The sequence below is a fragment of the Salvelinus alpinus genome, chromosome 8 (assembly GCF_045679555.1).
Source record: "Salvelinus alpinus chromosome 8, SLU_Salpinus.1, whole genome shotgun sequence".
Lineage (NCBI taxonomy): Eukaryota > Metazoa > Chordata > Actinopteri > Salmoniformes > Salmonidae > Salvelinus > Salvelinus alpinus.
This window is the reverse complement of record NC_092093.1, coordinates 59073635-59086283: the sequence shown is the minus strand read 5'-3', so window position 1 is coordinate 59086283 and position 12649 is coordinate 59073635. Positions and strand designations below refer to the sequence as shown.

The 12649-nt window shown below is 44.0% G+C and overlaps 1 protein-coding gene across 8 annotated transcripts in view; it reads right to left on the bottom strand.

Moving 5' to 3' along the window:
• Positions 1-12649, bottom strand: part of LOC139583365 (receptor-type tyrosine-protein phosphatase mu-like) — a 309931-nt gene that overhangs the window by 82337 nt on the left and 214945 nt on the right. For 5 of the 8 annotated variants that reach the window (XM_071414354.1, XM_071414355.1, XM_071414358.1 and 2 more), the window contains exons 13-15: positions 9794-9830; positions 8155-8229; positions 4519-4654 (exon numbers count right to left, since the gene is read on the bottom strand). In XM_071414354.1, the coding sequence (XP_071270455.1) occupies positions 4519-4654; positions 8155-8229; positions 9794-9830 (248 nt within the window). The remainder of the gene's footprint in view (positions 1-4518; positions 4655-8154; positions 8230-9793; positions 9831-12649) is intronic. The other 3 variants (XM_071414357.1, XM_071414360.1, XM_071414361.1) reach the window with 1 other exon arrangement.

Genomic DNA, 12649 nt, shown 5'->3' with positions numbered 1-12649 from the left:
AATATTAGCTTTTTGGTCTTAATTTCAGGTTATGGTTAGGTATTAGGGTTAGCAGTATGGTTAAGGTTAGGCTTAAAATCATATTTTATGACTTTGTGGCTGTGCCAGCTAGTGACCATTCTACAGAGGTGCCTCCAAGCCATGACAATAAAGGCCAGCCTGCGCCTTAGTGAAGGTGATAGGCTGTTATTGAGATGATAGGTGGGCTGTAGTGTTATTGGAGAGTGGGCGAGGGCAGGAAGAGGACAGGGGAGGAAGCTCATTGGAGCTGTGTTTAGAGAGCAAGTTTATCAGGAACTGGCTGGAATAACATGTTTGTACAACAGCAGTGGCTTTAATATTCATAAACGTATTCCTCTCCTTTTTCTTACACATGTACTGTTTGACAATCCAAGAAGGAACAACAAACTAGAACATTGGGCAGTAATAACAAAAACAACACTAATGTTGACACTAGTTATTACTCTGAGACGCAAGCCTCTACTTTTTCTTACACATACACTGTGTGACCATCAAAGACACAACTAAACCACTGCTGATGTGATTTGGTCCCTGATTCCCGATTAGAATCGCTGAAATAAAAAACGGTTAATAAAACATGAAGGTCATCATGTATTTAATGAATAGTCATTGGATTGAAATACAGAACAATAGCTATACGATTAATTAGGGCCGATTTCAAGTTTTCATAACAATCGGAAATCGTTATTTCTGGACACCGATTTGGCAGATTTCTTTTTTTTACACCTTTATTTAACTAGGCAAGTCAGTTAAGAACATTCTTACTTTCAATGACGGCCTAGGAACGGTGGGTTAACTGCCTTGTTCAGGGGCAGAATAACAGATTTTAACCTTGTCAGCTCGGGGATTCAATCTTGCAACCTTACAGTTAACTAGTCCAATACTCTAACCACCTGATTACATTGCACTCCACGAGGAGCCTGCCTATTACATGAATGCAGTAAGAAGCGAAGGTAAGTTGCTAGCTAGCATTAAACCTATCTTATAAAAAACAATCAATCAATCATTTAATCATAATCACTAGTTAACTACACATGGTTGATGATATTACTAGTTTATCTAGCGTGTCCTGCGTTGCATATAATCGATGCGGTGCGCATTCGTGAAAAAGGACTGTCGTTGCTCCAACGTGTACCTAACCATAAACATCAATGCCTTTCTTAAAATCAATACACAAGTATATATTTTTAAACCTGCATATTTAGCTAAAAGAAATCCAGGTTAACAGGCAATATTAACCAGGTGAAATTGTGTCACTTCTCTTGCGTTCATTGTACGCAGTCAGGGTATATGCAACAGTTTGGGCCGCCTGGCTTGTTGCGAACTAATTTGCCAGAATTTTACGTAATTATGACATAACATTGAAGGTTGTGCAATGTAACAGGAATATTTAGACTTATGGATGCCACCCGTTAGATAAAATACGGAACGGTTCTGTATTTCACTGAAAGAATAAATGTTTTGTTTTCGAGATGATAGTTTCCGGATTCGACCATATTAATGACCTAAGGCTCGTATTTCTGTGTGTTATTATGTAATAATTAAGTCTATGATTTGATAGAGCAGTCTGACTGAGCGATGGTAGGCAGCAGCAGGCTCGTAAGCATTCATTCAAACAGCACTTTCGTGCGTTTTGCCCGCAGCTCATCGCTGTGCTTCAAGCATTGCGCTGTTTATGACTTTAAGCCTATCAACTCCCGAGATTAGGCTGGTGTAACCGATGTGAAATGGCTAGCTAGTTAGTGGGGTGCGCGCTAATAGCGTTTCAATCGGTGATGTCACTCGCTCTGAGACTTGGAGTAGTTATTCCCCTTGCTCTGCATGGGTAATGCTGCTTCGAGGGTGGCTGTTGTCGATGTGTTCCTGGTTCGAGCCCAGGTAGGGGCGAGGAGAGGGACGGAAGCTATACTGTTACACTGGCAATACTAAAGTGCCTATAAGAACATCCAATAGTCAAAGGTATATGAAATACAAATCGTATAGAGAGAACTAGTCCTATAATTCCTATAATAACTACAACCTAAAACGTATTACCTGGGAATATTGAAGACTCATGTTAAAAGGAACCACCAGCTTTCATATGTTCTCATGTTCTGAGCAAGGAACTTAAACGTTAGCTTTCTTACATGGCACATATTGCACTTTTACTTTCTTCTCCAACACTTTGTTTTTGCATTATTTAAACCAAATTGAACATGTTTCATTATTTATTTGAGGCTAAATTGATTTTATTGATGTATTATATTAAGTTATAATAAGTGTTCATTCAGTATTGTTGTAATTGTCATTATTACAAATACATATTATTATTTTATTTTTTTAAATTAAAATTTAAACGGCCGATTGATTGGTATCGCCTTTTTTTGGTCCTCCAATAATCGGTATCGGCGTTGAAAAAAATCATAATCGGTCGACCTCTACTGACAACTATACAGTATGAAACCACTTTACTACCCTTTAGAACAGGGGTTCCGGAATGTTTTCACTCGGGCCCCCATTCCAACATCCTGTGCGCCCCCCCCAGTTTTAAAAGCTCATTTTCGTGCAATAAAAATACATTTAGCCATGTATAATGTGTATTTATGTGATATTTGAGTGACTCAAACATTACAACAAAATCTAGAGGCTAAAAAAAACTAGCTAAAAAACACTAGCTGACATTGGCTAGTTGATCTGGACATTTCTGACAAGTTATAAATAGCTCGCTACATCATGTAATGACTGACATGACAAGAGGAACTGATTTTAGAATCAGTTCCGAATTTAGAAATTGCATCTTGTGCGTTCTACTATCACAACTTTCAAGCCTGCTGGTTTCCTGTTCTACTTGATAATTAATTGCCACCACCTGGTGTCCCAGGTCTAAATCAGTCCTTGATTAGATGAGGAGTAAAGTTTGAGGGCTCTAGATACTGAGAGCAGGGTAGAGCACATACCCCAGAGAAATCTGCCGAAACACCCATTGCGCTACACCCGTGCGTATGGAGGCAGCTTGTCTATCTGCTCAGCCTCCGCTTGTCTATCTGCTCAGCCTCCGCTTGTCTATCTGCTCAGCCTCCGCTTGTCTATCTGCTCAGCCTCCGCTTGTCTATCTGCTCAGCCTCCGCTTGTCTATCTGCTCAGCCTCCGCTTGTCTATCTGCTCAGCCTCCGCTTGTCTATCTGCTCAGCCTCCGCTTGTCTATCTGCTCAGCCTCCGCTTGTCTATCTGCTCAGCATCCGCTTGTCTATCTGCTCAGCATCCGCTTGTCTATCTGCTCAGCATCCGCTTGTCTATCTGCTCAGCATGCGCTTGTCTATCTGCTCAGCCTCCGCTTGTCTATCTGCTCAGCCTCCGCTTGTCTATCTGCTCAGCATCCGCTTGTCTATCTGCTCAGCATCCGCTTGTCTATCTGCTCAGCATCCGCTTGTCTATCTGCTCAGCATCCGCTTGTCTATCTGCTCAGCATCCGCTTGTCTATCTGCTCAGCATCCGCTTGTCTATCTGCTCAGCATCCGCTTGTCTATCTGCTCAGCATCCGCTTGTCTATCTGCTCAGCATCCGCTTGTCTATCTGCTCAGCCTCCGCTTGTCTATCTGCTCAGCATCCGCTTGTCTATCTGCTCAGCATCCGCTTGTCTATCTGCTCAGCATCCGCTTGTCTATCTGCTCAGCATCCGCTTGTCTATCTGCTCAGCATCCGCTTGTCTATCTGCTCAGCATCCGCTTGTCTATCTGCTCAGCCTCCGCTTGTCTATCTGCTCAGCATCCGTTTCTGGGGCTGCTGTGTAGCACTCGCCACCTCTTTCCCCCCTCCCCCTCCCCCTCCCCCCCCCTCTCCCTCTTGCATTGGACTAGGGCTAATGTAAACTAGCCTGCAGCTACACAGCCACAGGCATCTCTGGCTCTTTGAAAACAAATAGTGCTTTCATACATTTTTTCCTCTTATCTTTGCTAGTTTTTCCTGCCACAAGATAAGCCTCTGAAATATTTTCCTATTCCCATTACCGAGGTCATTAATACAGTGGCATTTGTTTTAGTGGATGGGGGGGGGGGGTATGAATATTTCAATGCATAACGTATAGCAGTGCCATTAAACAGTTTTAAATGGTGCTTATCAGTGTCATCAAATAAACGATTTAGCCTTGACGTTGACGATGCAGGGGGTTTTGAAGGTGAAGGGACAATCAGAGGGAATTAATTTGATTTGGCCTTTCATGTAATTACAGGATGCAGACAAGTCTCCTGTTAATCTACAGTATCAGGGCAACGCTGGACTTCAGGGAGCATGGAAAACATTCAAACCTTCTTTCAATACACCAACTCTTCATGTGTTGACAAAGGGCTCTAATGTAGACAGCAACACATAGTATACAATTGCAGACTCTAAAAAGTTGTACACTAATTGCACACACAAATTGTCTGTACAGAAATGACACAGATCGTGGAAATAGTATTTTTAGTGGCTGCATCTGTACCATACAGGTGACAGTACAAAGACAGTTTGGGAGTCTCTGACCTTTTCTTCATGACCAGCACCACGCCGAGGAAGATTATGACAAAGAGGAGGATACCAGCGATGACCCCGGCGATCTTCACCGTGTGGTCCGTCTGCTTCTCCGGCTCCACCGCGTCAGGCTTCCTGGTCGCAGCCCCTGGTGGTCAAAGAGAATGGGTTACAACCGTCACCGGGCGGCCATTTTTGGATCCATGTCATCATCATCACTATGGGTTGTCACGTCATTCACTTCTTTCTCATCAAGGACTCATGCAGGGTAAAGACAACACCCGTTACCAGTGAAGCGTTGACTATGTAAGACTATAGGGAAAGGTTTTAAATGAGAAGGGGAATTGCTACACTGTTGTTATAGTTCATTACGACAACGCTGTCTTCAAGTCTACCGGGTGGTCTAACTGTGCTTAGGAGTTGGAAAACTCCAGCAACGTACAATCCGTTTTCCATATGGCAGGAAAAGACCAACCTTGTAAAACGGATGCCTTACTGTGTGACAGTTCATACTATGCTAAGCTGGCCTCTAGCCATGTTACATTTAATTCCATGTGATGAAACTGATTTTTGACTGACGACGGTGAAGTTCACCGCTGCATGTTCTCTCTGGTTTCCACAGCTGCTCTACACTTCAGCCGTGCACTCCCTTGTCTGTCCTCCAGCCTCCCTCCTGGCATTATGTGTTTATGCACCACTATCTTTCCCTCTATCCCTCCCCCCCAATCCTTAAATGAAGCAGTAATTTGCCCTCGCCTCAGCTCCTGCACCTGAGAGTTCCAGATAAACTCATTAACTGTCCCTTTTTACACACCCATTGTCTTCGGGCGACACAGAGCTCGAGCACGTTGCCTCTGTTGCGTTTGGATAATCAAATCTGGGTCATGTTCTGTAGCGTGGTGAGCGCCAGCGCACAAACACGAAATAAGGGGGACTACTTGCTAGGGAGCAATTTATTCCCCAAGCATGCAGTGGCGGGTGATCACACCGAGGGCCAAGGCATTTCAAATCTGTTCCAATGAGATAACCAGGCCCCTCGCAGCGTCTCAGAAGAGCCACTGTTTCACTGGGACCTTCCCCTCTGAGGAAAGGAGAGATGAAGAAAGAAGAGGAGAAGGAGAGAAACAAACGAGAGGAGAGAGAGAGTTAGAGAGATGAAAGGGGGAGAGCGGGATAGACAGAGTTAGAGGAGAGAGGGAGAGAAAGAGGGAGCGAGACAGAAAGAGAGAGGGAGCCTCCTGCTCTCCTGTTCACAGTATAATGTGATGGAACGTCAACCCCGCGGCCTGATGAACTATCCATTTCCTCACACTAAATGAGTTTGGGATGAAAAATAGTCAGGACACGTCGTTCAATTTTCCCCGACACCCCGAATCTATTCCTCCCCGCCTCCACCACTACTTCAATCAAAGGGTGGCAACATCCATCACTATCGTTGTTACCGCTGTGACGGATAGGGGGGCCAACAAACGGGTGGCTTATTCCACGGTAAGAATTTGTTTTACTCCGAAGGGTGAGTCTGGGTGAAGTGAAGGGAGAGAGGAGAGGGTAGGCTTGGAGTACAGAGGGCCCAGGAGAGACAGGGTGACCACCCTCCAGGTTCCACACCAAGGTTGACCATGTCCTTGGACAATAATAATCTGATGGGTGCTTATATTTGTCGTACTGAAATGTGTTTTTTGTATATCCCAACTCTCCCCGAGACTCTCTGAGTGTGAGGGTCACAGTCAGGGTCAGCCATTATCAACACTGACCCTGGAGCAATTAGAGTCAAGGGCACAGACAGATTTTTTTCAACTTGTTGGCTCGGGTATTCAAACCCAACGACCTAACAGCTAGGCTACCTGCCGACCTTCCATGTTGAGTCCAGAGGGGGACAGACAGTCATTAGCATTCACCTACCAGGCAGGCAGTCTCTCAGAACGCAAATGTCTGTTATCAATTGATCAGTTATTCCATATAATTGTGAATACCACTAGATATAGCTCTCTGGATAACCAGAGAGCTATTGAGGGGTTTAGGTGGTGAGGAAAAGGCCTTCAAGGAAAGCAGTAAGGAGGACGTCTGACTCTTATCAGGTAAACCTTGCGTGGGCAAAAATACAGAAAACATTGGGTGCTCACATGTGAACAGAGGTTTTAAATATATTCCCAAGCTAAAAGACTGAACAGTCAAGGTCAGCTTGACTCACTTGGTATCTCCAGTTTGTTCGGGAAACGTCAAAACATCTCCAGCTGTTTTGGACTTTCTAACTATTTACTTTCACGCCAAGCTTTTCTACTTCAAATCCTCTCCTTGACATCTCTGTTTATGGGTCAAAAGCAAACTGAATGCCCCAAGAGGCATAAAACACTGGTCCTTTTTAAGTTTAAACGGCAGATATCTCCGGCTTTGAAGAAGGGAGTGAAGCTTTCGTGCTTTCAGGGAGGCCGTTTCATGTCAAACTCAAACTATGCGAGGTGCTTTGGGGGATAGGGTGTTCCACTAACTCTGTGTGGGAGGGTGTGTAAACGTCGGGGCTGAAACACCACAAGAGCTGGTTAACAACACACAGCGGCCTCCACTGCTTACATTTATCATGTCCCTAGGACGTAAACAGTGTAAATAAAACAAATGCTGATATTTAACGACCCCTGCCAGGTCACTCCTATCGACACGTTGTTGTCCATGTTGTATTAAAACTAGACGTTTCTGACTCATTTTTTAGAAAATGTTAACTGGAGTTTAACTGGTAGCAGTTGGTTAAGTTTCATAACTTAAGGGAAAATTGAAAATTGTAAGAGTCAAACTATGTTGCAAATTCGTAACACAATTTGTACTCAAGTCCAAAGTTTTGAACATACATGTCTTTCCCAGCAGTACTTTTGACATTGCATCCACCTAATGTTCCCTTTTCTTCCCCTCAAAAAATCATGTTCATTCCCCATGACCTGGAACAAGCCTAAAACGTCCATAGTTAAATATTTCACAGGAGAACATTTTCCATTTCACAGTGTCTGACTGTGTGTGACTGGGTAGAATCATTTGGCTTCGTGTATAAACAGAAGGAGGAAAGTTGTCACCTTTCCTTTGAAGCCGCGCCTGCCTGGTAAATATTTGAATGTCATTTTCTGACAGCAGGTTGAGCAGGATGTCGTGCCAGAGTGTGTAGCTTCTCGGTTTCATGCTCGCTGCAGAGGCCTGTATTGATCTTTTTCCCCACTCACAACTCCTACATCTGCCTTGAATGAAAATGAGCTCATTCTATGTTTTTGCAACACAACCAGGTGTTCAAGGTACTAAATCCCATGTCACACTATCTGTAAGATATGAATAGGATAAATACTGACCAAATGACAGGTATGAATACAAAGTGGAAAATAAGATATCTGGTAACCTAGTTAACCCTTGACGGTCTCTCAACAAACATGGCAGTGCACATCTTGTTAAGACTTAAAGAGACACACGCTACAAAATGTAACAAACAGATGTTATAAAACATTAGAATGCACAAACAGACATACATTATGAACCTTGGCACACACACACACACACACACACACACACACACACGCACACACGCACACACGCACACGCACACGCACACACACGCACACACACACACACACACACGAGGAGAGAGCTGGGAAGTTGTAGTGGTGGTCTGACCTGTTAGTTGGTTGTCGCCAGCCGCGGGGGCGATGCGTATGTAGGGAGTGGTGAGCTGTGTCACGATTATGGCGGCTAAGGCAAAATAACAAGTTGTTCCAGGCCAACATGCAGGAAGTAGAGGGAGAAGGAGAAGAAGAAGAGGGCAAGGTTGAAGCCAAGAGACTCAGGCAAACAGGAAAACATTCCTAATCACACAGAGCAGAGAAACGGTAGGAGGGAGAGAGAAATAGATACTTCTCTCAGGGAGGAATAGAAGGTTACATATAGTTCACAAGCTTGGCATTGGTTTTGTAACGGTTATGTTTCTATACATTAGTAATCGTCCCAGAAGCTTGGTTAATTACTTGTTTGTGTTGTGTGCTCGTGAACAGCAGGGAGGGAACTAACACAGGGATTTCATACAAACCTGAGGGAGCCATTCTAGAGATATGAGACTGAATATAAACATTCTGCTAGAGCCACTAAAATCCTCAATATTCAGTTCAGGCTCTCTCACTGTCATGGTTATGGCCTTCTGTATGAGCAGTTTGTCCCGCACCACAGCCCCCTCTGGGGATCTGATTGGCTGCCACCGCTATGACTGGCAGGTACCCCGAGAGGTGCTGAACCTATTAGCAGATGCTACTTTAATGCGCCAACGCTCAGGTCCAATAAAATCTGATTAACCGCCATAAACTATAACGAAATCAAAAACAACAAAAAAAGCATTAAAACAGTCCTTTCATAATCTATGATGGGCAAGAGGGGGATTCTAAATTCAAACGTGCTTAGCGTCTGTGGCTAAAAAGGACTGGAAACAACACAGGAACTAGTGCTCATTAGCATTATAGCCCAGTCTTGGCCCCGTGAGAGCGAGAGACGGCATGTAGTAAGGAAAATAGATGATCTACCATCTGTACACAATTACATTGCTGATCGGCGGCACACTAATGCGTAGTGCTAGAGAAAAGAGGAGGCCGCAGCTTGTAAGTATCTCCGCTGGATGCTAATATGCAAATATTTCAGAATTCTGGGCCAGAGAACTCTGACCATCTGCGGCCAATGAAAATGCTTCCCCTTTTCTACGATTGTTCGACATTTCCTGTGTTGGGGGGGGTTAATGGTTTGTGAGAGTTGGAGCGTGTGCTTTTTGGCTAGCCTAGCTCAGTTATAGGGCCTACAGGCTATTAGCACTATACACGGCGTATCAAACTACCACACACTTTAGAGTGGAATAGTGACTTCATTTATTTTGGTGGACATTTTGGGGTTCTGTTAGAAACAAGACAAACAATTATACTTGACTCCAAGGTCTAAGTTCTTTAAAAAAAAGTGCCATATTTTACCTAATTTGCTACTGTTGTTTACTTAAATGTGACGTGAGCTTGAAATTGTCAATAGGACACAGCTCCATGCTTATGACTGTTAACACTTTACACAAGCACACACTATCAAACTGACAGAGGGAGAAAGGTGAGCGGCCAAAGAGCAGACATTAATTTTTGAAAAGCATGAGTAGCAGATTAGAAGAGCTGCGTACAGCACTATAGCCCTGTGGTCGAGCTAAAACAATCCTCGTGTGTGTGTGAGAGAGAGGGGAAACGCAATTCAATCAACAGTGGTGAGATTACTTTCAGCCAACAGACGCCAGTCCTACCTTTAGTGGCCACTCGTACACAATCGATTTTGGTCTCCTGCGAGGGGAGAAAAAAGAGAGAACGAGAAAGAGAGGGACAAAGAGAACGAAAGAGAGGCATTAGTTCTCAAATAAAACAAATAAAAATAGTTCAGTCAACATATTAGCTGTCAGGACTGTGTAGGGACTGCTGCCTCTTAAAAAGGCTTTGGCTGTCCCAATCTGATCGGACTGACTGGGCAGTAAAACATAGACACAGAGAGAGACACAGAGAGACAGAGAGACACAGAGACAGAGAGACAGAGAGAGAGAGAGAGAGACACAGAGAGAGAGAGAGAGAGAAACCTTCCATAACAAAGCCATCACCTACAGAGAGATGAACCTGGAGAAGAGTCCCCTAATATCATTAACAGCAGACTCGTACATTTCCTCAATGAAAACAATGTACTGAGCAAATTTCAAATTGGCTTTTTACCAAATTACCGTACAACAGACCATGTATTCACCCTACACACCCTAATTGACAACCAAACAAACCAAAACAAAGGCAAAGTCTTCTCATGCTTTGTTGATTTCAAAAAAGCCTTCGACTCAATTTGGCATGAGGGTCTGCTATACAAATTGATGGAAAGTGGTGTTGGGGGTAAAACATACGACATTATAAAATCCATGTACACAAACAACAAGTGTGCGGTTAAAATTGGCAAAAAACACACACATTTCTTCACACAGGGTCGTGGGGTGAGACAGGGATGCAGCTTAAGCCCCACCCTCTTCAACATATATATCAACGAATTGGCGCGGGCACTAGAACAGTCTGCAGCACCCGGTCTCACCCTACTAGAATCCGAAGTCAAATGTCTACTGTTTGCTGATGATCTGGTGCTTCTGTCACCAACCAAGGAGGGCCTACAGCAGCACCTAGATCTTCTGCACAGATTCTGTCAGACCTGGGCCCTGACAGTAAATCTCAGTAAGACCAAAATAATGGTGTTCCAAAAAAGGTCCAGTCACCAGGACCACAAATTCCATCTAGACACCGTTGCCCTAGAGCACACAAAAAACTATACATACCTCGGCCTAAACATCAGCACCACAGGTAACTTCCACAAAGCTGTGAACGATCTGAGAGACAAGGCAAGAAGGGCCTTCTATGCCATCAAAAGGAACATAAATTTCAACATACCAATTAGGATCTGGCTAAAAATACTTGAATCAGTCATAGAGCCCATTGCCCTTTATGGTTGTGAGGTCTGGGGTCCGCTCACCAACCAAGATTTCACAAAATGGGACAAACACCAAATTGAGACTCTGCATGCAGAATTCTGCAAAAATATCCTCCGTGTACAACGTAGAACACCAAATAATGCATGCAGAGCAGAATTAGGCCGATACCCACTAATTATCAAAATCCAGAAAAGAGCCGTTAAATTCTACAACCACCTAAAAGGAAGCGATTCCCAAACCTTCCATAACAAAGCCATCACCTACAGAGAGATGAACCTGGAGAAGAGTCCCCTAAGCAAGCTGGTCCTAGGGCTCTGTTCACAAACACAAACACACCCCACAGAGCCCCAGGACAACAGCACAATTAGACCCAACCAAATCATGAGAAAACAAAAAGATAATTACTTGACACATTGGAAAGAATTAACAAAAAAACAGAGCAAACTAGAATGCTATTTGGCCCTAAACAGAGAGTACACAGTGGCAGAATACCTGACCACTGTGACTGACCCAAACTTAAGGAAAGCTTTGACTATGTACAGACTCAGTGAGCATAGCCTTGCTATTGAGAAAGGCCGCCGTAGGCAGACATGGCTCTCAAGAGAAGACAGGCTATGTGCACACTGCCCACAAAATGAGGTGGAAACTGAGCTGCACTTCCTAACCTCCTGCCCAATGTATGACCATATTAGAGAGACATATTTCCCTCAGATTACACAGATCCACAAAGAATTCGAAAACAAATCCAATTTTGATAAACTCCCATATCTACTGGGTGAAATTCCACAGTGTGCCATCACAGCAGCAAGATTTGTGACCTGTTGCCACAAGAAAAGGGCAACCAGTGAAGAACAAACACCACTGTAAATACAACCCATATTTATGTTTATTTATTTTAACTTGTGTGCTTTAACCATTTGTACATTGTTACAACACTGCATATATATAATATGACATTTGTAATGTCTTTATTGTTTTGAAACTTCTGTATGTGTAATGTTTACTGTTCATTTTTATTGTTTATTTGACTTTTGTATATTACCTACCTCACTTGCTTTGGCAATGTTAACACATGTTTCCCATGCCAATAAAGCCCCTTGAATTGAATTGAGAGAGAGAGAGAGAGAGAGAGAGAGAGAGAGAGAGAGAGAGAGAGAGAGAGAGACACAGAGACAAAGAGAAAGAGAGAGAGAGAGAGACAAAGAGAAAGAGAGAGAGAGAGAGAGAGAGAGAGACAGAGAGACAGAGAGAGAGAGAGAGAGAGACAGAGAGAGACAGAAACACAGAGAAACAGAGAGAAAGAGACAGAGAGAGAAACAGAGAGAAAGAGACAGAGAGAGAAACAGAGACAGAAACACAGAGAGAGAGTGAGACAGAGACAGAGAGAGTCCGAGAGAGAGTCCGAGAGAGAGAGAGAGTCCGAGATAGAGAGTCCGAGAGAGAGAGAGAGTCCGAGAGAGAGAGTCCGAGAGAGAGAGAGCGCAGAGAGAGCGCGAGAGCAGAGAGATCGAGCGAGCGAGAGAGAGAGCAAGAGAGAGAGCGAGAGAGAGAGCGAGTGCGAGAGAGAGAGCGAGAGAGAGAGCGAGCGCGAGAGAGAGAGCGAGCGCGAGAGAGAGAGCGAGCGCAAGAGTGAAAGAGAGAGAGCGCGAG